The sequence below is a fragment of the Sprattus sprattus genome (assembly GCF_963457725.1).
Source record: "Sprattus sprattus genome assembly, chromosome: 4".
Taxonomy (NCBI): Eukaryota; Metazoa; Chordata; class Actinopteri; order Clupeiformes; family Clupeidae; genus Sprattus; species Sprattus sprattus.
In genome coordinates this window covers 48,184,004-48,208,986 of record NC_137923.1, presented here as the reverse complement: position 1 = coordinate 48,208,986, position 24,983 = coordinate 48,184,004, and the positions used below count along the sequence as shown (strand labels likewise).

The 24,983-nt window shown below is 43.7% G+C and overlaps 1 protein-coding gene across 1 annotated transcript in view; it reads right to left on the bottom strand.

Annotated features, from left to right (window-relative positions):
- Positions 1-24,983, bottom strand: part of ctdp1 (CTD (carboxy-terminal domain, RNA polymerase II, polypeptide A) phosphatase, subunit 1) — a 134,479-nt gene that overhangs the window by 80,628 nt on the left and 28,868 nt on the right. The window contains exons 9-11 of the mRNA XM_080837049.1: positions 24,145-24,286; positions 21,706-22,074; positions 15,648-15,792 (exon numbers count right to left, since the gene is read on the bottom strand). Of these exons, the coding sequence (XP_080693175.1) occupies positions 15,648-15,792; positions 21,706-22,074; positions 24,145-24,286 (656 nt within the window). The remainder of the gene's footprint in view (positions 1-15,647; positions 15,793-21,705; positions 22,075-24,144; positions 24,287-24,983) is intronic.

The window sequence follows — 24,983 nt, the reverse complement described above, 5'->3', positions numbered from 1 at the left end:
TGACTCAGGAGGGAGGGGTACTTTGGGAGTGAAACTTTTTTGGGGTATAGATACAGAACTGCGTAATGTTCTGAGAGGGGGGTGCAAGATATGGAAAGAGGAGAGAGAGAGAGAGAGAGAGAGAGAGAGAGAGAGAGAGAGAGAGAGAGAGAGAGAGAGAACAAGAGATAGTGACTGAGAAAGAGCAGAGAGTATGAAAAAAGGGGAGAAGTCTTCCTGTTTAGTTTTTTTTCAGGGCGACCTCTCTTGAGGACACATGGTGATGAAAGCAAAAGGAGGCATGTGTGCATGTGGGTGTGTGGACAGATGAAAGGGAGAACAGAGTATGTTCAAATGAGACACGACAAAACAGAGTGGATATTCAAATAGTAGCTGACGTAAGCATTCTAGGTAGCAGAAACAAGCTGGTGCTCGACACTTCATTACACAATGGAAGAAACCACACAAAGCCTTTTCCCCTACTTACTGAGACTATTTCAGAGCAGAATTTGGCCCTGACCGTTATGCATGGCAAAGACGTCATTAATCTCGTGGGTGAGAAGAGTAAAGCGGATCGGACTCAGTGATGACGAGAGGGGTGTACAAAGAGGACGGGAGGAGAGAGGAGGAGCTGAGGGAAGGAAAGTTATTTGGTGGCGCAGCTAATTCTCTCCCTTTGGCGGTCTTATATGGTTTATTCATGGGATATTTTTATAGGGTTCGAAATATAAAAGTCGAAGAGAAAAGTGAGGGCGGGAAATCTGGGAGGCGGAGGAGAAGCGGCCTAATTCATTCTCTCCACCGAGGGGATTTGCTCGAGAGTCAACGATAGGCAAGTTGAGAGGAGGCCAAGCAGAGGTCAGCCTGGGTTTGGCTGATGATACAGCACTGAGTATAAAAGAGACTCAACTCTCTTGAAGCTAAGTGGAGAATAGCGGATACTACTAAGCTAACACACTAAAGCCTATGGTAGCACAGCCAGGCTGTGATGTACCTCTGTTCTATAGCCCATTATGAGCTATATCTAGGGTATCAAATGTGTCTGAGTGGTGTGCAGGTAGAGTTATCCTTTAATTACAGAACCAACTCTACTTTAGGCTGTATTTTCACATTCACACATGCATCATACTGAAAAGTTCTACAAAGTTTAGAACCGTATGCCATGGAGGAAATTGGGCAAAGTATGATTGAAATGCTGCCAGTCATTGTTGGACCCTGTCAACATAGACTAACTATAGCACTTATGCGGCTAGGCTGCCAAGTGTGTTCCAGAAAAATCCTCAAGAAAAACACTCGTCTCCTCCAATAACATGATTACATAATCTGAACAGGTTGTACCCCTTAACAACAAGCAAAGTGGTCTAATCAGGGCTAAGCCAGAATACAGAATAAGGGCAAAAAAAAATGTTCCACTTCAGCTGAACTTTTCAATGTTTTGCATTGCAGGACGCCGTCTGTCATTCCTCAGACTCATTTGCAGTCAGGCTAGGACTGAGCGACTAAATCACCACCTTCCCAGGCTGACTGGTGAAAGTAAGGGGTAAATGAATGGCAGCACTCAGGCTTAAGAAAAGAAAAGAAAAAGGGAGGCAGGAAGGACATGATTGGAGCAGGGAGGGAGAACGAAAGAAAGAAAAGAAGAAAGAAAGAAAAGAAAAAAAGGAGGAAGAAAGAAATGAGTAGAAGGACATAAGACAAAGTAAGTAAGGACCTTTGTCTGTGCATGGATAGCTTCAGTACTTGTGTACGATTGGCGCTCAGGTAACTGTCCTCATCAGCGCAAGTAAACAACCCATGGTAGACCCACATGCACCAAGTACACTCTCTAACACCCAATAAACAACAAGCATTCTCCACAACAGGCCAGACGACAGGTGTGAGTTCAGAACTGGTACACTCTACAGTCAGACAGACATATTTACAATCACTCACACATAAACACAAGCACTCAAACACACACAGACTCATAAATACTAGGGCTGGGCAACGATTAAAATGTTTAATCGCGATTAATCAATCCAATAACCAATTCAAAAGTAGTGTATAGCGCACTTTTATTTTAAATGTTATGCCATATGAACAAAAGTGCCACAACATTAGTTGTGCAAACACTTAACATCAGCATTTTTATATAGTAGCAGTTTAATAAAATAAATACTTTGTGTAATTCTCAACAAAACAAATACAAAACTGAAGCTTATTGCCACTGCCAGGGCATTGATGTTTAGAGTGTGGTGAAGCACCAGAAAGTTTTGTTGACAACAGCGTCGGAAATGAACGAGGGCAAAGGGCAAAACTGCCCCTAAGAAATATAGTTTTGCCCCTAAAATTACTAGGAGAGGGGCAAAAAATGCCCCCATAATTTTGTGTAATAATAATTTGATGAACGTGTCAAACATCGTAGCCTATATGACCCGGTCAGTTGCCATCAAATGTTTTGATTTTCGCCTTGACTGATTGTTGCGTGAAGAACCGAACGTTCTAACAAAAGATATTTGGAGCGCTTCCTAATCAGACCTGTGACTGCGAGAGTGAGGAGAAATGAGGATCAGCGCAGTCTCTCTCACCATCTCAGGTCCTAAAAGATAAAATTCACACACCCAGCGACTGTCAACAAATTTAAGTTAGAATGGCCTGGGGTGGAGGATGACGACGACGACGAGAAAAACACCTGATTTTTTTTTTTCAGGCATGTCGGACTTGTGGACAACGAGTTGCCCAAGTCGTTGTTAATCCAGCACAGGCAATTTTTTCTGCTGAATTCATCAAGGGGAGCGAAAACATACAGAAATACATAGCCTTTCGTCACCAGGCGCCAAGCAACACGCCATCGCCTACGGTGAATGATAACTGGTAATAATACTTTTAGAAATGATTTAGTTCGGTTAAGCTAGTTTAATGTTAGTTAGCTAACTAACGTTAGCTATCTTTGATAGTGCGTTAGCTACATAGGCTTGCTTGCAAGCTAGTTTACTAGTCTTAACTGTTTCCTGTAGGCCTACTATGGTAGGTACAACATGATTAAAGGTAGGCCTAACACAAAAATCCATAAATATAATGTGTTATTATTATAAAAAAAGAAAGAAAAAAATGATTGTTAATAGTTGAATAATGAAATGTAGTCATAACAACTCATAACCACAAAGAAATAAGAATAAACGTGAATATGATTGTCTAATTTACGTTGTCTGTTTGGTTTTTGTTCAAAAAATCTAAGAAAACACTTTGAATTTGTAGACTAATGCCTAATAGTCTTATTATTGCCATTTGATGACAATTGCTCATATACTTTAAAGTAACACTATGCAACAATTTGACACTTTTTGAGGTATGGTTCTATAGGCAACTAGTTTTGGTACCATCCTCTAATTATTTTTGATCGCATATGGTCATGTGAAGGACAGATAAAAGACCTGTGTCTTTCCCACTAGCCATCCAAGATATGCCCTATGTAGTTCTGTGTAACGGGCTGGAACAGCCTGCAAAAATGGAAGAGAAGCTTTCACATGCATGACATGCCAGGTATACTGCAAAAAGACACCAAGTTAGTGTGTTGGCAAGCTTCTATAACTGTCAGCTGGGCTGTTGGTGGTGGTTACAAGGTTTTTGCATGCCTTTTAGGTAGTTAGCCTACTAGTTTTGAAACAGAACTCCGTATTGCTGCTTTAAGCCTAAATAAGTGTGTTTATTATTTTGAACAAAGGTTAAATGATTTTCACAAGTTTCTGAAAGTGCCCCCAATTTTTTGTGAAATGCCCCTGGATTTCAGTAAGTGGGGGCAAAAATTGCCCCCTAAAAAATATGTAAATTTCCCACCCTGGTTGACAATATTACAACTTATGGATGCATGAATTTTAGCCGATATCCGATATGCCGATATTTACAAGCTCATTTTGGCCGATTGCCGATGCCGATACCGATATATACACCTCAGCTTTTTAATTATTGAAAAGTCTCTCCTGTACTAGAATTAATCTGTTATTATGCTAGGGTATTGCTGTAAATACAGGACATTACAGACTTGATGTGTATCAATTTAGAAATAGACATTCACTCATGAAACTGAAATGGTTTCAAATATTTGATTTATTTAAGATTTATTTATATTTTCACGTCACAATTTTCATACTTGAACAGTACCTCCTTGAACTTGAACAACTACACTCTGGAAATGCAGCTTGGCTTACTTGGCAAGCTAACGTTGGTTAACTGACTTACAGTTTAATAACGTCCCTTCTAGGATTTCTAGACTAATCTATGTAACGTTATTGCCAAGTTAGCTGTTTAAATTCCACATATGGAAAAGTAAGCCATGTAGATCGCGTGGGCTCGTGACATAACGTTTCACATCGGGTCAAATGAGGCATCATCAACTTCTCTGGTGTCACGTAGCATGCTTGGCTAACTTTGCAAGCTAACCTTGGTTGACTGACTTACAGTTTAACAATGTCCATTCTAGGATTTCTAGACTAATCTATGTAATGTTATTGCCAAGTTAGCTGTATAAATTCCATAAATGCAAAAGTGAGCCATGTACAGATAGCGTTGGCTTGTGACATAACGTTTCACATCCTGTGAAATGAGGTATCATCAACTTCTCTGGTGTCACGTAGCATGCTTGGCTAACTTTGCAAGCTAACCTTGGTTAACTGATTTACAGTTTAGTAACGTCCCTTCTAGGATTTCTAGACTAAGCTATGTAACGTTATTGCCAAGTTAGCTGTATAAATTCCATAAATGCAAAAGTGAGCCATGTACAGATAGCGTGGGCTTGAGACATAACGTTTCACATCCCGTGAAATGAGGTATCATCAACTTCTCCTGTGTCACGTAGCATGCAAGCTAACAAGCTAGTGTTGTCTAACTAACTCGGTGACTTATTAACGTCAATTAGCGCGACAGGTAATGTTGTAAAGCGTGGCACGCGGGTGGTCTGCATCTATGCATGCAACCTACATTATGGCCAAGCTGCATCTCCTCCTCCTTCTCCTGAAAAGTTTTCTGACAAATAGGCATTTTGTCATCATCCTCTGATACTGTGAAGTAGGATACTGCCACACAGCCGACGCTCATAAACATTTGCTTTGCGTGCGCTTAATTTACACGTCACCTTATCGGCCAGGTATATCGGCAGAAATTTTTCATATCTGCAGATACCGATAATTAAGTTTTTAAGCCGATAACTGCCGATACCGGTGTCTTGCCGATAATATCGTGCATCCCTATTACAACTCAATTCCATGTACTTGATGGCTGGTTTCCCTGTAATGTAACTAACCAGCCTGGTTATGACGTTGTTTCTGCCATAGCCCTCTGACGTTTGTAGCTCGCTAGTTAACGGCAAATCCCCATGCTAGCTAGTGACAGCTAGCACGTTAAAATTAGTTAGCTTAACTTATCGGGAGCTGGGAGGACAGGGGATATCATTGCACAACAAGCTCAAAATCGTATTTTCGATAGTTGATTTTCTTGTCATCCTGATGTGATCTTAATGATAGATCCAGTAGGGTGACAGGCTAGGATAGCCAGCTGCTTAGCTGCTGCTAGCATCATTCAGAGACAACGAACTTATAGATTCTAGCTAAACAGCTGACCGGTTAACGCCCACTGACGTTAACTTTGCTGGAGGTGATGCACAGGCAATTAATCGCCACATTATTTCGAGAAGTTTAGCTTTCGTGTATGTGTGTTAACTTGCGTGTGGTCAACCTTTCAAGTATAACTGTATATATGTCTGTGCCCTTCTCCAGGTATGTTTATCCGGCCATTCTTTTCTTTTCCGGTTGCTCAGCAGTCAAAATAAAAGCCTATTGGCAACAGACTTTTACAATCATAAAATAAATAATAAAACCTGCGTTAACGAGCGTTAAAATAATTGTCGGCGTTAATTAATTGATGAATTAACGCAAGATTAACGCGTTAACTTGCCCAGCCCTAATAAATACACATGCACACACACACACATGCACACACACTCACACACATGCACACACTAAGTATTAAATTACTAGTTTTGCAACACAAGTGCCCTATTTGTCATGCCAATGAGGCACCTTTGAATTGAATTGATACATCAATACATGGTGGATGGATCACTGTAGTGACGGTGCCACTGTCACCACCCTTCTTCTCTGAGTTTCCCTGAGCTCAAATAATTAGCAAAGACTGCACGTCGATAGCACTTACGACAGAACAACTATCTTTCGGGCACACAGAAATCTGGGGTATCGGTGATATTACCACAATAGGGCATTATTGGAAATTGAGTTCAAAACCTCTGTCTGGAACCTGGAGAGAGCCAGGCCCACAGCTGGCACAATGACATTTAAATGTGAACCTTGCTTATTCAGGAGTGACAAATAGTCTCAGCGCAAGCAATTAAACGTTTTTTTCCTTCCCCCCAAGCAAGGCTTGTAGAATGTTTCAGAATGTCAGGGGAAACGTTCAGTCGAGGTTGGGAGCAGTGGATGACATTTTAAACACACATTATCTAGCAGGCTCAAATGCATTTGTGTCAAAAAAATTACTTCCATGTTCTGTGGTATGGTATGTAAGGGATGGTTTTGTCCTTTGTATGTAAGGTCAAGTTCAAAGGTCACAATAGGCTGCATTGGCTTTCAGACAAGAAGCAGGAAATGTGGGTTAAATGAACAAATAAATGTAAGAAAAAAGCTACATGAACAGAACAAAATGCAAGAATAATGGTAATATCTATAATTCACACACACTTTCATAAGTTGTCAAATAACCTGAAGAGTTGTTTTATACATGATCCATGTAATGTTCCTGCTGCCTATAGCTTTTCATTAAATACTAGAAGAACACTCACGATAACCATTCTGTTGTTGCCATAGTATTCCTGCATTGCTGAAATACCACCTGATCACACCAGTGTTACATTCAGACATAAACGTTGCCACAGTCACACTAAGAAAAGCACAGTGTGATATGGAAATACAATTTTCAGCATATACAAGTCAACACTGTGGGGGATAATGATATCACAAACAGCGTAAACATTATAATATGCAGGTAATTTAATGTAATTACCCTGTACATTGTGCTGTCAGGCGCTTTGTGTGTGTGTGTGTGTGTGTGTGTGTGTGTGTGTGTGTGTACTTGCCTATCCCCTACTCCCCAGGAATGCACACAGCCTCATACAGAGCTCTGCATGACCCCAAAAAAGTGCCTCTTATTTTCTCATGAAATCAGGCAAATAAGGGGGGGAAAAAAGAGTGAATTTCATTGTCTGAACTCTAGAGCAGGGGTCTTCAACAGGGGGTCCGCGGCAGGGGGGGTCGCGAAATCTTTGGTTGATAAGATAATTCTTTTTTATATTTCTAAAAAAAAAAAAAAAAAAAAAAAAAATTCAACCATTTTTTTTCCCCACAAATTTAAATGTCTTCCAAATCAGAATTGTATTTATTCCCTTTAAATTTACATTAACATAAATCCAGCATATTGTATCGAACGTATAAATTGATCGAGAAGACGTCATCTTTTAGTCCAATCGACACATTCAGCTACAGGTGTGTGAGCCCCCTAGCTAATGTTAGCATGCTACTACCTACAATCTTAACAACTTGCTAGCGGTGTGATTGGTTTGTTGACCTGTCAATCTCACTATAACATCTATGTTGTCAACACAACTCCATGCGCCAGACTCCTCCTCCGTCACACACGTTGGATCGTGTCAGTCAGGAGTTATTGAAAAGAAGATACATCTCACTAATGTGGGAGGATGTGTGCCATCGACAGATGCTTGAGGATTCACTGTCCCTTTTTTATGTATGATGAAATAAAAACATATCTGTGAATTATTTTAATAAGTTGTTATTAATTGTTAGCTCAGAGTTGTTTGCAAGATGTATGTTTATAAATGGCAGTGGCACGGCCACCATGTACCTTTCATGTTTTAAATTCAATTCAATGTTAAAAAATGTTAAGTTAAATTCATTGTTCAAAAATAATAATGTGAAATGATTATATTTACCTTTGTATTATTTGAATAGCTTAGTATATTGAATACACAATAACAGGGTAGCTATGTTTATTTGGCGCTAGGCCCAGTATATATATTTTTTTAAATGTAAGCAATTTATATAGTAGGGGGTCCCTGCTCATCTCGCCATCAGTTTGGGGGTCCCTGGCCTGAAAAACGTTGAAGACCCCTGCTCTAGAGGCTTACAGCCCAACCGGCTCCAAAATGCCACATTTCAACAACAAATCATTGGCCATTCAGGCCCTACTGTTCCCATCACATCTGTATGTTTTGCACGTAGTCAGTGGTCTCATCATGTCTGTGCGTGTCTGTGCGTGTCTGTGCGTGTCTGTGCGTGTCTGTGTGGACTTAAGCCTGTCCTTATAGATAGTGCTGGTGCTGACCAAAGACGCACTATTCATTTCTATCCAGTGAGTGGGAGCTGCTAGTAAACCCAAGCGGGCAGCCTCATGGTCCTGCTCCTCCCAGTCACTCACTCAGATTAACGAGCAGTGATTGATTTAGGCTGTGGCTCTCTCTCGGTCTCTCTCTCTCTCTCTCTGACACCCCCCACCTCTTTTCTCCTCTCACAGAATGAGAAATCTCAGTATTAAAAAGGGACATTTATCAGTGTGTGCAGGGTGCAGAGTAGTAGCTTCACGTGACAAAAATAGATCTCTGTAGAGGACAGGGTCGTGCTACTGCATGCCATGCCAGGTTTGGACATGATGGTGCAGGCACCATTTAATGATTGGTTCACAGACACCCACAACCCTTACACTTAAGTAACAATACAAATCTCAACCCTTTGGTTACAAGAGTGCATCGTACTCACAAGACTGACCCAAGGCTATCAAAATATATTCCAGGGTCTCCATCTTGACTGAAAGACCAGTGCACCTCCACCAGAGAATGCAACACTAAGCATTCCTGTGCCGTCACTACACATGAATTGTTTCTCTGAGTGCCATACCAGCGAGTCTGGTTCTTTGGCGTTGCAGTCAGACTGCAGGGTTAAAACCCTGTAGACCTGGGTTCAAGTCCGGGTGGGGTGACTACTCTCTCCCTCGCCACAATATCTCAAGACCACATCACACATAGTGCTGTGGCAAGTAATATGGTGCTCCCTTGGACTGATTGCATTTCCACACTCTGTTGACTACAGTGAGCCAGACACCATCTAGTTGGAGAGAGGGTGTGTGTGGAGTGTGTGGACGTCATCATGGTGGCAAAAAATTTAGTTGACACAGCAGAAAAGTCGCACGTGTAATTGTGATGAAACTGTGCAGAGGGGCCTGTGAGAACACTGCTCCAGGATGGCCACGGTTGCTCAGCTCTCAGTGACGAATGGAAACACACACACACACACACACACACACACACACACACACACACACACACACACACACACACACACACACACACACACACACACACACACACACACACACACAAACAAACCCGACCGGCACCTGACGTGCTGCAGCGGTATCAACATTTCTCAAAAACTTCTAACCAAATTTTCATGAAACAAAATAAGGTGTAGCATGGCCCAAGGAAAAACCCATTACATTTTTTGGGGCAGCAAAGTTTCACCTTCACCAAAATAGCCGGATTTGGCGTTGGCCGTGATCTTGGCTTTCCGAGTGCCCTTCTAGGTCATTCATTTTGACATTTAAAATTGTTGAATCGAAAGAGTTTAAGGAGTTCAAAACAAACATAACTAAAAAGACTATTTCTGCATGGTGTGTGTCTTGTCTTATCCGTTGCTACATAGAGACGCCTTGATGAAGTGAGCGTAACCAAGACATGAAACACTCTCAGTTGTTGCTTTTTTGACAAGCGTAGATTGAACATGGAGAGAGGTCCCCGTGAGCACCTAAGGCGAAGTAGTGAAGTTCTCTTATGAATGCCTCCCGTGAGAATGTTTTTCTCAGAGTTTCCAGAGTTCATATTTTGAGAAGGTGGAGACACCAGTGCTGAGGAAAAACTGATCCAACTAATTGGCAGGGCGAGTGCGACAGACGAGGGTGAGCGGCTCAGAGGTTCTGGTTCTGGCAGAGGGGAGACGGGACAGCGGAGCAAGGGAGCGTGGAAATGGAAAAGAGGAGAAAACATGACAGAGCAGGAGAGGGTGTGGAGGAAAGCGGTGTCAGAAGAGACGCAGAGGCGTTGTTTCTAGGTCACTGATTCGAGGCGGGTGGGGTTGGGGGGGCGCTAGGAAGGATGAAAAGAAAGCAAGCAAGAAGAGGGGAAAAAATGAAATCTATTCTGACTAAAAAGCCTGACGCTGCACTTTCACTTCGCCGGAGTCATGGGCCGTAACCGTGAGCAACTGGGTTACAAAACTTTACATTCCTCCCCCCCGCCTTGCAGGCACACTGAAAACTTGCCTTCCTAAAACAGTCTGTGTGTCTGTGTGTCTGTGTGTCTGTGTGTCTGTGTGTCTGTGTGTCTGTGTGTCTGTGTGTCTGTGTGTCTGTGTGTCTGTGTGTCTGTGTGTCTGTGTGTCTGTGTGTCTGTGTGTCTGTGTGTCTGTGTGTGTTTTTCTGTGTCAGCCGTGACCAATATAAGTGATGTGTATATCATGCAATTGATTTAGATTTGGAGGTGGATGGCGTGTGGAGTCTCAGCGCAGAGGCACTGATGTCAGTGGGGGGGTGGGAAGCCAATCACAGCGCAGAAGCACAGCCCAAGCTCAATGATGTCTGTGGGGGGTGGGGAGCCAATCACAATGTACATAGACCTTCAGCATCAGCACTGCATACACGATCTGAAGCGGAAAAGAAGCCCAAAATGGAGGGATTAGGGAGTAGGGGAGAAAAAGAGAGAATGTGAAACAGAAAGAAAGACTGCTGAGCCAGCAAGACCACATCCCACTTATAGCCTTTCACCTTCAGCCTACGTGCAATTATGTCACCACTTTTTTATTCAGTGACTCTGTGTGTTTGCCTGCCAGCTTGGTTTCTGTCTGTCTGTGTGTGTGTCTGTGTGTGTGTGTGTGTGTGTGTGTGTGTGTGTGTGTGTGTGTGTGTGTGTGTGTGTGTGTGTGTGTGTGTGTGTGTGTGTGTGTGTGTGTGTGTGTGTGTGTGTGTCAGCTTGGTTTCACTTTAGAGCTGTGCCATTAGCTCCAAAGCTGCAAAGTTCACACAAAACTCTTGTGTCCTCACCCTCTCAATGTACAACAACGCGCTGGCAGCAGCTCTCAGTGTGAGTAAAGGCCTCTGAAACATTTAGAACTCAAATTAAGTCCCTGCGAGTCCTTCAATGAGTGCCGCGGGCATGAGCTGCTGCAGTGAAGTTTTAGGGGAGACCGGTGAGCAGCTCATGAGGGGGAAAAAAGTTCAAAAGTAGTTTCGTCAGCTTTTTTTCACAAATGTGAAAGTGAGGTGAGGGAGGGAGAGAGCGCAAGACAGAGAGAGAGAGAGAGAGAGAGAGAGAGAGAGAGAGAGAGGGAGAGGGAGAGAGAGGGAGAGAGAGGGAGAGAGAGTGGGAAAGAGAATCAGATAAAGTAATTAAAAAAGGGAGACAGAGAAAGGGAGAGAAAGACTGACGACAGAAGCTGAGAGATGCTGAAAGAGAGGAACAAAGTGCGAGGCAGCAGCAAAGGTAAAGAGGAATGACAATGAGCAAGGAAAAAAAAATCAAATCTCTCTCCAGATGCTCCTCTACATGTGGCTAGATAGGCATGCAGAGGGGGGATCTTGGAAATGGTAAACAAAGCGTGACTGAATGCCAGCGGAGGGTTGCACTGTGCCATTCTGATGTTACCGGATAATTTTGTGGCTTTTTAATAGAGCTGCAACGATAAGTCGACGAAATCGACGACATCGATTGTGAAAAATGGTCGACGCGGATTAGTATCGTCGACGCGTCATATAATGTAAAAAAAAAAAAAAACATTTTTTTTTTTTTTTTTGCACACGCTTACAGAGCTACCGGTACTTTCATTCGGAATAGCATATAGGAGGTGCGAAATAGCTGCGAAAAGTGAATTATTCTGAGATGCTGCATATTAGATATGGCTAACAGAAAAGTTGTCATTTTTCTCAATGATGGTCAATTATTAGTAGTTTAAGAAGTACTACCTCAGTATTTCAAAGAGAATGGGCTGTGGGAGCATAAGAACAGTAAGCGTCTAGCAGCAATTATCATAGACATATATCTATGACTTATTGTAAGTGATAGGGCTCATTTGAGTACCACACATTTTTACTGTGCCTCTAGATAAACATGAAATGAATTGTTAGACTTTTGCTGTGCAAAATGGTGCTCAATAAAATACATTATTAAGATTTTTTTGGTTTTTATTTGAGATACATTATGGTTTTAATCGAGCAACAGAAAAATAATCGTTAGACTAATCGTCCAATTAGTCGTTAGATTAGTCGACTAATCGATAAAATAATCGCCAGATTAATCGTTTAGAAAATAATCGTTTACCCCCAGCCCTACTTTTTAATTAGCCCTCCTCTGCTTAAAAGCTTTTCGAGACGGCGCTTCTCAAATGGGGACAACGCGGGACAACAGGAACCTCAGCCGCTCATGAATAAATAAGGGTTTGATAGAGACTTCAGAACTTCTTAAACAGTTCAGGAACACACACACACACACACACACACACACACACACACACACACACACACACACACACACACACACACACACACACACACACACACACACACACACACACACACACACACACACACACACACACACACACACACACACACACACACACACACACACACACACACACACACACACACACACACACACACACACACACACACACACACAGGCGACCATACATTGTTTTGCACAACTGAAAGAAACAACATTTGAATAAAGTACTACACAACTCCATTCAGGTGTGTGTGCCAGGGACGGATGAATGGAGGGGGGGGGAGAGAGAGAGAGAGAGAGAGAGAGAGAGAGAGAGAGAGAGAGAGAGAGAGAGAGATAGAGAGAGAGAGAGAAGGGAAAGGGATAGAGAGAGGGAGAGGGAAAGTGCGTAGCTAATTAGGTATAGACTACATTGGGCCATATGATGTTAAGGTAGACCGTAAAGTCAGCGTACATCTAAAACACAAACTGTGTGTTGTGGGTTGGGGGTTGGGGGTGAGGGGTTTGGCAAGTGTGGCAAGAGTTAGAGGCAGCCTGCAGCCTGTCATTTAAAAGTCAAAACAGGCCACAATCAGCAGCAGAGGACATGTTCTGGGGAAACAAAAGACAACAGCCCCCACAAGTTCAACACTGTTGCATGACAGGAATACCAACTAAGTGTGTGCATGCGTGTGTGTGTGTGTGTGTGTGTGTGTGTGTGTGTGTGTGTGTGTGTGTGTGCAGGCAGAACTGATGAATTTGTGTATTATGTTTGAGTGTGAGAATGACACTGGTGTTCATGTGAGGGTCTGAATGACACCCTGCATTCTTCTAATCTACAGAGACTTTATTGCTCGCTGCTCTGCCCAGTTTGCTCAGCTCGGCTCAGCTCAACCCTGACACCTGTGATCCGCTTCTGTGGTTGGCACAGAGGGACTTACAGGAGCCGTCTGCCAGCTCTGCCAGTCAAGCGAGCAGGCACGGGCATATCAATCCCAGGCACCGCAGAGGGCCAACACACCGGCCCTGCCCGCCTCTATGCCAGATACGTGTCTATGCCCACCCAACTATCTTTTTAAGTCACTCATTCCGCTGAAATTCCATTTCCACTAGACTCCAGCCCTCATTTCTCTTTCATCTGAGTGATATTTCTTATTTCCATCTCTCAGACAGACTACCCTAATTCTCCCCGTAGCCGTCAATCCCCCTTTCTACTCTCGAGTCGACTGTCCTCCCTCTCTCTGTTTCTCTTGCGGTCACATTAGTCACATTAGTCTCCTCACTTCATTAAGAAGCATCGTTATCAGCGCCTCTCCATCAGGTCTCTCTGCATCTACACAATGGAGGCCTAGCTCAAGACAGCCAATGCTGTGAGCAGAGTCTGGGGGACAGAGGGAGGAAGAGAGAGAAAGAAAGAGAGAGATGAAGAGAGAGAGGAGGGGGGGGGGGGGGGGGGGGAGAGAGAGAGAGAAAAAGAGAGGGAGAGAGAAAGCAAGAGAGCGCGAGAGCATGTTGTGCTCCATCCGAGGACTACTACCGTGAGAATAAATCAGATATTTTTCCGGAGCATGGCATCTGGTTGTTTCTGTGAATAAAATGCAATTATACCATGTAGAACAGGGAGTGTGCTGACAGTGAGTTTGTGACTCGTATATACCACAATACCAAAGGAATATAGTGGAGCATGCTAACTCTTACTCTCAAACACACACACACACACACACACACACACACACACACACACACACACACACAAACACACAACTTCATCACTCTCTCATCCACACACACACACCAGACCACGCACCATCCTTCATTACTAGGGGTGCAACGGATCAAAAAACTCACGGTTCGGATCGTTCCTCGGATCAGAGTCACGGATCGGATAATTTTTCGGATCAGCAAAAAAAAAATATATATAATATAATAATGTGTTTGAATCCCTTGTTTTGCACAACGGAATATGGCCTCATGTCAGCACCTATAAACAGACCGATAGCGTTTGTGATTGCTTTAGCCCGGTCTGATTGTGGAGGAAGGGGCTGCTTAAATGCCGCGGTGATGAGCAGTTGTTGAGCCGCTTTCGGTTTCACTCCTGTCAGTGAAACACCGGGGTGATGTCGCTGTAAATGAGTGGCCATGCTCGATGTGTTTCCACTGTTGTATGGCTTTCTTGTGCCACAGTGCCTACACACCGTCACGGTTTTATCCACCAACCTCTTTCCTTCTGCATTCAATTTGACAGGGAAGCCAAAATGCTCCCAAACAGGGGATTTAAATGTGGGGCGTTTGTGTGGCAGCGCGAGTATATGGAATCAGACGTAGCACTAGGCAGCAGTTATCGTTACAGTAGTCACCGAAGTCTAGCCTACTTTTATTTTCCATGCCCACTGTTCTACATGTTGTACGCTGAGGACAATAAATCACAACGAGCCATAGGACTGTTTGCTTATTGAAAAGGGAACTGTTGCAGACTTTTACCCAGAGCGTGTTAAGTAGCTCTGTCCCTGGAACTTGCAGGAATGGTTACGGCTGTGTGTGGACTGAACATGCGCACAATTTTTTTTTCTCCATAAATCAATCCGCGGATCATGCGTGTGCCGAACCGAAATAGATGATCCGAACGGATCACGGATCAATGATGATCCGTTGCACCCCTATTCATCACTCTCTCATCCATTTCCCCAGCATTATAACCTTATCTCTAAATTAAACTCTCTAGAGAATGACACAGAACACCTGCTTTTGGCAGGTTGGTTCACATTATGCCTCTTCCTCAGTATGTGTGATGGATGGTGTGCTGCCTCCTCCCATCTCTTTTGTCTTCTGACCGAGCCGTGAAATTTCAACTTTTTGGATATTCCCCCTTGTGAGAATCTACTTCAAAACCTGAGGTGAAGTTTGAAAAGAAGGACACTGGAGACGCACTAAACCTACACCTACTTGGAGAACACTGATGAAACTACAGGCAAGGAGTTGCCCAAAAGTATGTATGTGTGTATGTTTGTAGTATATGTGTGTGTACATGTGTGTGTGAGGGTTTCGGTGTGTGTGTGTGTGCGTGCGTGTGCATTGCTACCTCCTTGTCCATGCTATCCATGTCTTCTTTGCAGAGCATGTACAGGGGGAGGGTTTCGGACATGCTGGGCTGCCGGTCTCGTCTAGACGGGCCTGGTTGCTCATCATCCTGCGGCTGCCCCTGCTGCTGCTGCGACTGCCCCGCACTGTAAATCAACACACCAGTAAACATCAACATGAGTCAGACATGTCACTGTCAGACATGTGCATGTCCTCAGTGTTTAAAGACTCCGGCACTCAAGTAAATGGGTACAAGGTAGTCATTAGCATTTATACAATGTTTAGAAAACACTGCTCTTGTCTTAGGAGCTGAGGCTGCCATGCAAAGCACTGCATCTGCCCACTGGGAGTAGTTAAGAGTTATTTAATGTTTTGTTCAAAGGCACTTTTGACACGCAGCCAAGAGGAGCTGGACTTCCGGAATCAAGAACCAGTTGTTAAAGCCCCATTATGCAACAATTATACTTCAGGATTAGGGTTAGGATAAGCAGTTTAACCTTAAAATAACATCTTAAATAAAATTGGGGCGCTACAATGACTTTTAATATGGAGACTCGCATCCGTGCCATTGCTATAGCAGGGTCCATAGGCATATAACTGCGTTCTGTAGTTTTGCCTGCCGCAGCCCGCCGACCTGACTTGTTTATTTTCTGCCGATCTAGTAAGTAGCTTATTTGCCGTCCTGCTTTGTCTTATGCTTGCTGGATGTTTGACAGTGTAAGGACAGTCGTTGAGTAGCTAGTTTGTCATAATGTTCAAGTCAGCACATTTCAAAAGATTTCGTTAGTTTTAGCTGCTAGCATACCTTTAGCGAATAGCTAACGATCCGTTGTGCTGCTTTAAGTGAATCACTTCTATTATAATTCACTTTCGTTTAAAGCCAGCTTAGCTTTACTGTTCACTTCACTGTTGATACTGAAGCGTCGGGGATGGTTTGAAAATAAAAGCATTTTCATAGGGGGAGATAACAGAACTCACCACCCATGACCTCACATACCGAAACCATGTAGGCTCCGCAGGTAAGGACCATTACATTAATCAGACACTCCGAGATCTTAACGCTCCTGTGACAAGGTACCATCACACTGAGAGCAGGTTATACGAGCCACTACCACTCTCTCTCTCTCGTGTGTGTGTGTGTGTGTGTGTGTGCGTGTGTGTGTGTGTGTGTTGCACGTTCACACTGGGAAATCACAAAGAACGGGGAGACGACAAGTCAAGGACAGGTGTTAGGAGCGTACTGTGGGGTGCTGTAAACACATTTCATTTGTCTATGAAAAAGGGCCAATGCGGAGAGAGAGAGAAAGAAAAAAGTTAGCAAGAAAGACAGAAAAAAAGAAAGAGACACAGACTGAAACAGGCAACAGACACTGCCAATGAATAAAAGGAAAGGGAGGAAGGTGGATGGAATTATACAGTGCCCTCCACAAATATTGGCACCCCTAGTGAATATGAGCAAAACAGGCTATGAAAAAATATGTCTTTGCTGTTTATCTTCTTGGTCTTTCACTCAAAATATTCACAAAAATCTTACCTTTTCATTGAAGTAAAATTATTTAAAGAAAAAAAAAAACTGTTGACATTAAATAAATATTTTCCCCCAAAACATGTGTGCCACAATTATTGACACCCCTAGAAAAATCTTGTAATAAAAATCTATTCCAGTCATGTTTTACATTTTTAAGTTCACCTGTTTGATAAGGAACTCCTAGAGGTCAACCATGACTTCCTGTTCTACTGGCGTACAAATATGAGGTAACACAGGCCAAATTCCATTAGTCATTCATCACTATGGGAAAGACCCAAGAACACAGTGACGATCTGCGACGAAAAGTTGTTGAGCTGCACAAATCAACAAAAGGACACAAGAAAATCTTTAAACAGTTGAAAATACCCATTTCCACTATCATGGAAATAATTAAGAAGTTTAAAACGACAGGAGATATAAGGAATCAGACTGGGAAAGGACCTGTCTGTAAATTGACCCCACGCACCGTGAGGAGGATGGTTCGACTGGCAAAATAATCTCCAAGGATCACAGCTGGAGAATTATAGCGGTTAGTAGAGTCTTGGGGTCAGAAAGTCTCCAAAACTACCATCAGACACCACAGGTTGTTTTGGAGGGTTGCCAGAAAAAAGCCTCTGCTGTCAATTAACAACAAACTAAAGCGCCTACTTTGCCAAATGTAAGTCAGACTTTCAATGGGACCGTGTTATATGGTCAGATGAGACCAAAATAAACTTTTTGCCAACAAACATCAAAGGTGGGTTTGGCGTTGACAGAAAGATAGCCATACAGAAGGGCACCCCATACCCAATATGAAGTATGGTGACATCTTTGATGTTGTGGCGCTGTTTTTCTTCCAAAGGCCCTGGACATCTTGTTAGGATTCTTGGTATCATGCACTCCATCAAATACCAGCAGATATTAAATGAAAACCTAACAGCCCCCTCCAGTAAGCCTTAAAACGGGCCGTGGTTGGACCTTCCAGCAGGACAATGATCCGAAGCACACCTCAAAATCAACACAAAAATGGTTCACCGACCACAAAATAAAGGTTTTGCCATGGCCATCACAGTCCCCCCACCTAAACCCCATAGAAAATCTGTGGGATGAGCTGAAGCCGAGTCTACAAACGTTGACCTCAGAATCTGAAGGATCTGGAGAGATACTGCATGTAGGAATGGTCTCAGATCCCGTGCCATGTGTTCACCAACCTCATCACGCATTATAGGAGAAGACTCAGAGCTGTTATCTTGGCAAAGGGAGGCTGCACAAAACATTAAATTAAGGGGTGCCAATAATTGTGGCACACATGTTTTGGGGACAAATATTTATTAAATGTCAACAGTTTTTTTTTTTTTTCAATAATTTTACTTCAATGAAAAGGTAAGATTTTTGTGAATTTTTTGAGTGAAAGGCAAAGAGGATAAACAGCAAAGACATATTTTTTCATAAACTGTTTTGCTCATATTCACTAGGGGTGCCAATATTTGTGGAGGGCACTGTAGGTAACAGTTGAATGTGAAAGGTGAAAAGTGAAATATACAAGAAACAAAGATTTTGTGTCTCTACAAGAGTTTGAACAATGCTGCCTCGTGTTTCTCTGACCACAGCCACAGATGTACCATGCTAACCTTTAGCAGCTAACGTTCTCTTCATGGAGGGGGAACCTACTGGCCGACGGCACCAGTGATGGTGTTGTGGAGCTCTCGGCAGGACTACCATTTATTATAATGTATGGAGATCTCACCCATGTTCTTATGCATTTACATTCATCCTACTGTTGATGAATAGTATTTAAACCCTGCAAGACTTGTCTAAGTAGGGGAATTGCATGTTAGACACAGCTTTGTAGGGTATACAGTGTCACACATGCTACAATTCTTTCACCAGCATCTCAGCTTTTATTTTTATTTTTTTTTTTCCTCCACATTTCTGATTTTCCAAATTAAGTCATATACTGTATAACCCGGTGACATGTCAGGAGGTATGGCGTATGAAAGAAGAGTTACTGCCCCCGGTGACATGTCAAGAAGGTATGGCGTATGAAAGAAGAGTTACTGCTCCAGGTGACATGTCAGGAAGGTATGGCGTATGAAAGAAGAGTTACTGCCCCAGCCAACAACCGGTTCTTCCCAGCCTCTCTGGCCAGGCGCTGCTGAGTGGTGGAGAGACTCCAGCACACCGTGGAGGGGAAAAAAACGTTCCATTTATTAATTTGATGCTGAATGCGTGACGTCTCTTATTACAGAGCTTTCGGCGGTTGCCTGGGAGACTGATGTTGTCCACTCCACTCTCAGAGTGGAGACAAGCAATCATTACAGAGGAGCCAGCACACACATCTCTACACACACACACACACACACACACACACACACACACACACACACACCTCTACACAAGCAGTCATTACAAAGGAGCCAGAACACACACCTCTACACAAGGGTTGTTTCTGATTAGACCTAGAACATAGGGTATGTGCAAAAAGAAAAAAGCACTGGGCAGTTGGATAACACAATTAAGTTTTATATATCACTCTCTCGCGCACACATACTCAGACCATTGTTTCCCACGCATAAACTTTACTTGGGTGGGCCACCCAGTTAAATTAATGGCCGCAAAAGTATATTTGGTGACCCATTTCAGCATTCCCTTCCCCCCCCCCCCCCCCCCCCCCTCTGGACTCCTTTTCTCCATATAGTGTAACTGTTCTTTGACTTTGGGAGTGAAAGAAGGTGGCACAGGTGCTGCGTTGGACTCAAGCGTGTCTTCAGCACATCGCACCTGGCCTTTGCGCAACCTGCAGCACAGTTGATCTGGCTAAATACAAGAAAGATTATAATTCTTTTTCGCTTCTGGCTATGGCAGTTAGAAACACATAGACTTAGGTTAGACTTCCAATTCTTCATGCATTTCCTCGACAGATATGAGTATTCAAGATAACACGGCATAAGGATGAGGAACAGAGACGCACAGCACCACAGGGAACTTGGCCAACATTAGTATTAAGCGTGAAATGGCAATAAATAAATAAATAAATAATCTTCAATAAATGTGTCAGTTAATTTGACGTGAAATTGCAATTGCAGTCAACCGTGAGACAAAAGCCATAAAGCAAACTAGATTCAAGCTTAATCTCCATTGAATAGTTATTATAGTTATAGTGGTTATTCTCTATTGTAGTCGGTCAGTGAACCTGTTGGCACACGCAGTGAGAGTGAGGGAGAGAAAGAGGGAGCGGGAGAGGGAGAGGGAGAGGGAGAGAGTGAGCAGCAGCAGCAGCAGGTCCCAGTGCAGTAGAGGTAGGTGCAGGTGGCCAGGCAGCACAGTTCCAAACAGTACCGTCTTTGTTCACACTGAAGAGTGTTTTATTCTTCTATTATTATTATTATTTACTTTACGTTGTCTTATTCTTCCTATGTGGGTTAGATGAAGGGGAGAGTTGGATCTGTGAAATATATTATGTGAAATGAATAGAAAAATTCAATAAATCAAAATAAAGCCTGTGAGACAATACATCCGAACGGCTTTCCTTGCTCCAGTCACACACACATACACACACACACACACACACACACACACACACACACACAGTCTCTTCAAACAGCACCCACCCCCTTTCCCTCTTTCTCTCTCTGTCTCCATCTCCATCCTCCTCATCTCCTGATCTCCCACAGACTGGCCCCTGTGTCAGTGCCCTCCATCTGGCCTGAAGAATGGCCGTAGCACGGCACTGAAATTAACTCATTACTCTCCCACAGCGGAGGATGTCTGCCGCTTTATGGCACCGGGAGCGCTAATTAACAGGTCATCAAACAAGCGTACAAATTTATGATTTATGATTGATTTGATCGTTCATTTTGGTAGAGGTAATAGCACACCCATTGAGAACAGGCACACCCATACACACACATATCACATTGCACGGTTTACACACACTGGGTTTTTTCTCTCTCTGTGAGCAGGGTGGCGATTTGAAAAGATGAAGAGTGGGACTGTGTGCTAGGCCAGGGCTGAGAGCGATGAGAGTGAGTGGAGATGGTAAGTGATTAGAGTGGAGCCATTCCAAAGACTATGGGGAGGGAGGACAGCAGCCAATGCAGTGTCACACGAGTAGCACATTAAAAACCTTCTTGTCTATACATATCTGAAAAGAACATGAAACATCCCTGACATCAATATCATCAATGTCATAGATGCAAAATGATTTTCCCCTAATATGAAGGCTAATCTAAAACGTATAAAAGTATTATTAGTATTAATAATTAGCATGGATTGCCCTGACTGTAATACAACACATAGCATGTATGGCTACCTATTATGTTGACCAACATTTAGCATGTATGGCACCTCTTATATTGACCAAGACAGAAGTTTAGAAGTAAAATTATGAAATTATGCTGACAATAGCCTAGGTTTATATGCTTAGGAGAGTAACAAGGTATTAAAACATGAATATCTAGTCTACAGGACCACTTAATATAACAGGTCAGGTGTTAGTAGTACGGTGCAAGAGGGAGGGACAAACAGTGCGGGAACACACCGATTGCTTTACCTGAAAGACGACCGCGCCATGGACGGCCCTGGTGCCTGGCTGTACGACGAGGGGTGCCGGGGCCCCTGAGGGCCTCGACGGATGAGCTTGCCCGTGACAGGGTCGTAGGTGCGCACCTCTGGTGGGGGCGGCCTACATTTGGGGTCCGCAAGGGGGACCCCTGAGGGCCCCAGGGGATGATGGTGGTGGTAGGAGGGCTGGTGGTGCGCCTGAGGGCCTCGCCGGATGAGCTTGCCGGTGACGGGGTCGTAGGTGCGCTGCTCTGGGGGCGGTGGTCGAGGGGTGGGGTCTTGTTGGGGGGCAGGGTAGAGGGGGGGTGCGGCGAGGAGGGAGCCTTGAAGCTCAGGGAAGAATGCTGGGCTGTTACTCCTGAAACACATACAGACACAATCATGAGTCATCAATATGAATGCTGTGGCGCAAGCAGCAGCACCTTGACCATGAATGGATCGGGCGACCCAAGTTCGAATCCGACTCGCAGTCATTTACCGATCCCCCTCCCCACCTCTTCTCTCCAGCTCATTTCTTGTCTATCTTCACTGTTCTATCTGATTAAAGGCAAAAAAGCTAAAAAAATAAATCTTTAAAAACAAAAATATGAATGCACATTCAGCCCTGTCTAGAAACCTGTGCTGCTTCAATGGGCAATGCTGGGAGAGGAAGAAAGACCTTCACCATTACATTTCCTCTCCCTCGTCCTTTGGCAAGAGTGGCATAACTGACAATCAATCCAACACAGTAGGCAATCAATCCCCCCCTTGCCACCTTATGATCGGTGTCATCCTTGTATGCCAGTTTCAGAGCCAGGTACGTTAGACTAGAGCTGTATGCTGTCGTTCTGATGCAGCAGTTCAGAAAGGCTAGACTGTTTTTTGGCAGGATGATCTGGCAGACGGGCAGAGGGGACGGCAGGCGGAAACGCAGGCTTTGGCTTTGGCTTTGACACGAGTGAGGGGGCTCCACTCTGAGCCACAGACTCCTAAAACTCTGCTGTGTTATGGAGATCAGCTAAAAGAGGGCACTGACCTAATTCTCCATTTCTTCTTTGAACTTTGAAGAAGCATCGGCGCCTAAAGGGATTTTTTAACCATTCCCCAAAACTCTGTGCACTGTAAGAGGCTATCCACTCCCTAGCCAAAGATCACTTCTATATTACTTAGTGCTCTAAAATGTTTTAATCCAAAATCTGCAAATTTCCAAATTGGTTTTTATAGTATCGGGATATTAAATAGGATGGCAACCTCTGGAAAGGCAGAATGCATAACGGAAAGATGCATTTAATCCCCCAAGGTTTTCAGCTCATATAATACCTCAGTCTTCAATGTCTGTCTGTCTTCAATGTCTGTCTGTCTGTCTTCAGTGTCTGTCTGTCTGTCTTCAGTGTCTGTCTGTCTGTCTGTCTGTCTTCAGTGTCTGTCTGTCTGTCTGTCTGTCTGTCTTCAGTGTCTGTCTGTCTGTCTGTCTGTCTTCAGTGTCTGTCTGTCTGTCTGTCTGTCTTCAGTGTCTGTCTTCAGTGTCTGTCTGTCTGTCTGTCTGTCAGTCTTCAGTGTCTGTCTGTCTGTCTTCAGTGTCTGTCTGTCTGTCTGTCTGTCTGTCTTCAGTGTCTGTCTGTCTGTCTGTCTTCAGTGTCTGTCTGTCTGTCTGTCTGTCTTCAGTGTCTGTCTGTCTTCAGTGTCTGTCTGTCTGTCTGTCTTCAGTGTCTGTCTGTCTGTCTTCAGTGTCTGTCTGTCTGTCTGTCTTCAGTGTCTGTCTGTCTTCAGTGTCTGTCTGTCTGTCTGTCTTCAGTGTCTGTCTGTCTGTCTTCAGTGTCTGTCTGTCTGTCTGTCTTCAGTGTCTGTCTGTCTGTCTTCAGTGTCTGTCTGTCTTCAGTGTCTGTCTGTCTGTCTGTCTGTCTGTCTGTCTGTCTGTCTTCAGTGTCTGTCTGTCTGTCTGTCTGTCTGTCTGTCTGTCTGTCTGTCTTCTCTGTCTGTCTGTCTGTCTTCTCTGTCTGTCTGTCTGTCTTCTCTGTCTGTCTGTCTGTCTTCTCTGTCTGTCTGTCTTCTCTGTCTGTCTAAATCACTGGGTTCTTTCTCCACTTGACCATCTGGCCACTACCTCTCTTCTCTCATTTGAACTGAAGTCCTGACATTCTAATGTGTATGTTCAGTTTAAGACCTGAAGTGATATGCCGTTTTCTGTGGCTCTCTGTTCCAATGTTCTTTTCTAACCATTTTACCTCACGGGTAAATTCAGGTGCAGTCTGATGTCCATCAGCCACCTTCAGTTCTCACCCTTTGTGGTCTCCCACTCTATACCTGTCTGTATGCACCAGGTACACTGGTCCCAGCTCCTCTTTATCTTTTCTGCGATTCCAAACCTCCCTCTCGTTTGCTCATCTCCCGTCTTCTTTCTTCCCCTGCCCCTCCCTCAGCCAACCCATCACTCCCTTTCCCTCCATACCTGGGTGCTTTGCTGTAGTCTTCCTTGATGGGGTAAAGCTGCTCCGCCACCTTCTCCCAGCGCTCAAGGCAACCCCATAGCCAATCAGGATTCACCACGTGGAGGTGTTTACAGCGCAACGCCTGCCGCACCTTATCTGTACCTGTACACAAGTTCATAAAACATGTAAACTTGTGCATATCACACACACACACACACACACCCACACACTTCAATTTAGTGGACGCTAACACTTCGCTCTATGAAATAAAGGTTTGACTTTGTGAATTGAAATTGTGTTACAGCAGGAGGAGACTAGGCACACAAAGACACACCACATACATCAAAGCAAATTATGTAGATGAAGCGGATGGTCAATAAGGTCCAAACACTTTAAAACAGACATGAGCAATGACAGGGCTATTTAGCTCATAGTTTTACACTCTCTCTTTGTCGCTATGAACCACACACACACACACACACACACACACACACACACACACACACACACACACACACACAAAAGACACTTATAAGACAAAATAACATACTCAACAACATGTGCAAAAACACACACATAAACAATCACACAGACGTTATCTAATTGACCGATCGCCCTAGTTATTGTCGCTACATCCGACACAATTCACGGAACTGTCCACCTAAAAGCCATGTCAAGTACGGGTACGAGCGCTATAACTGTCAGTATGAGTGATGATTTTTGGAGTAATACCTCCGCGGTATCCTCCAGATCAAGCCAAAAGGGACTGCAATATGCAGTAGAAGGATATATCCAAAATATTAAGATCAACAACAAAGTGGACACAACAATAATTGAAGCAAAGGCATACCGGTCTCAA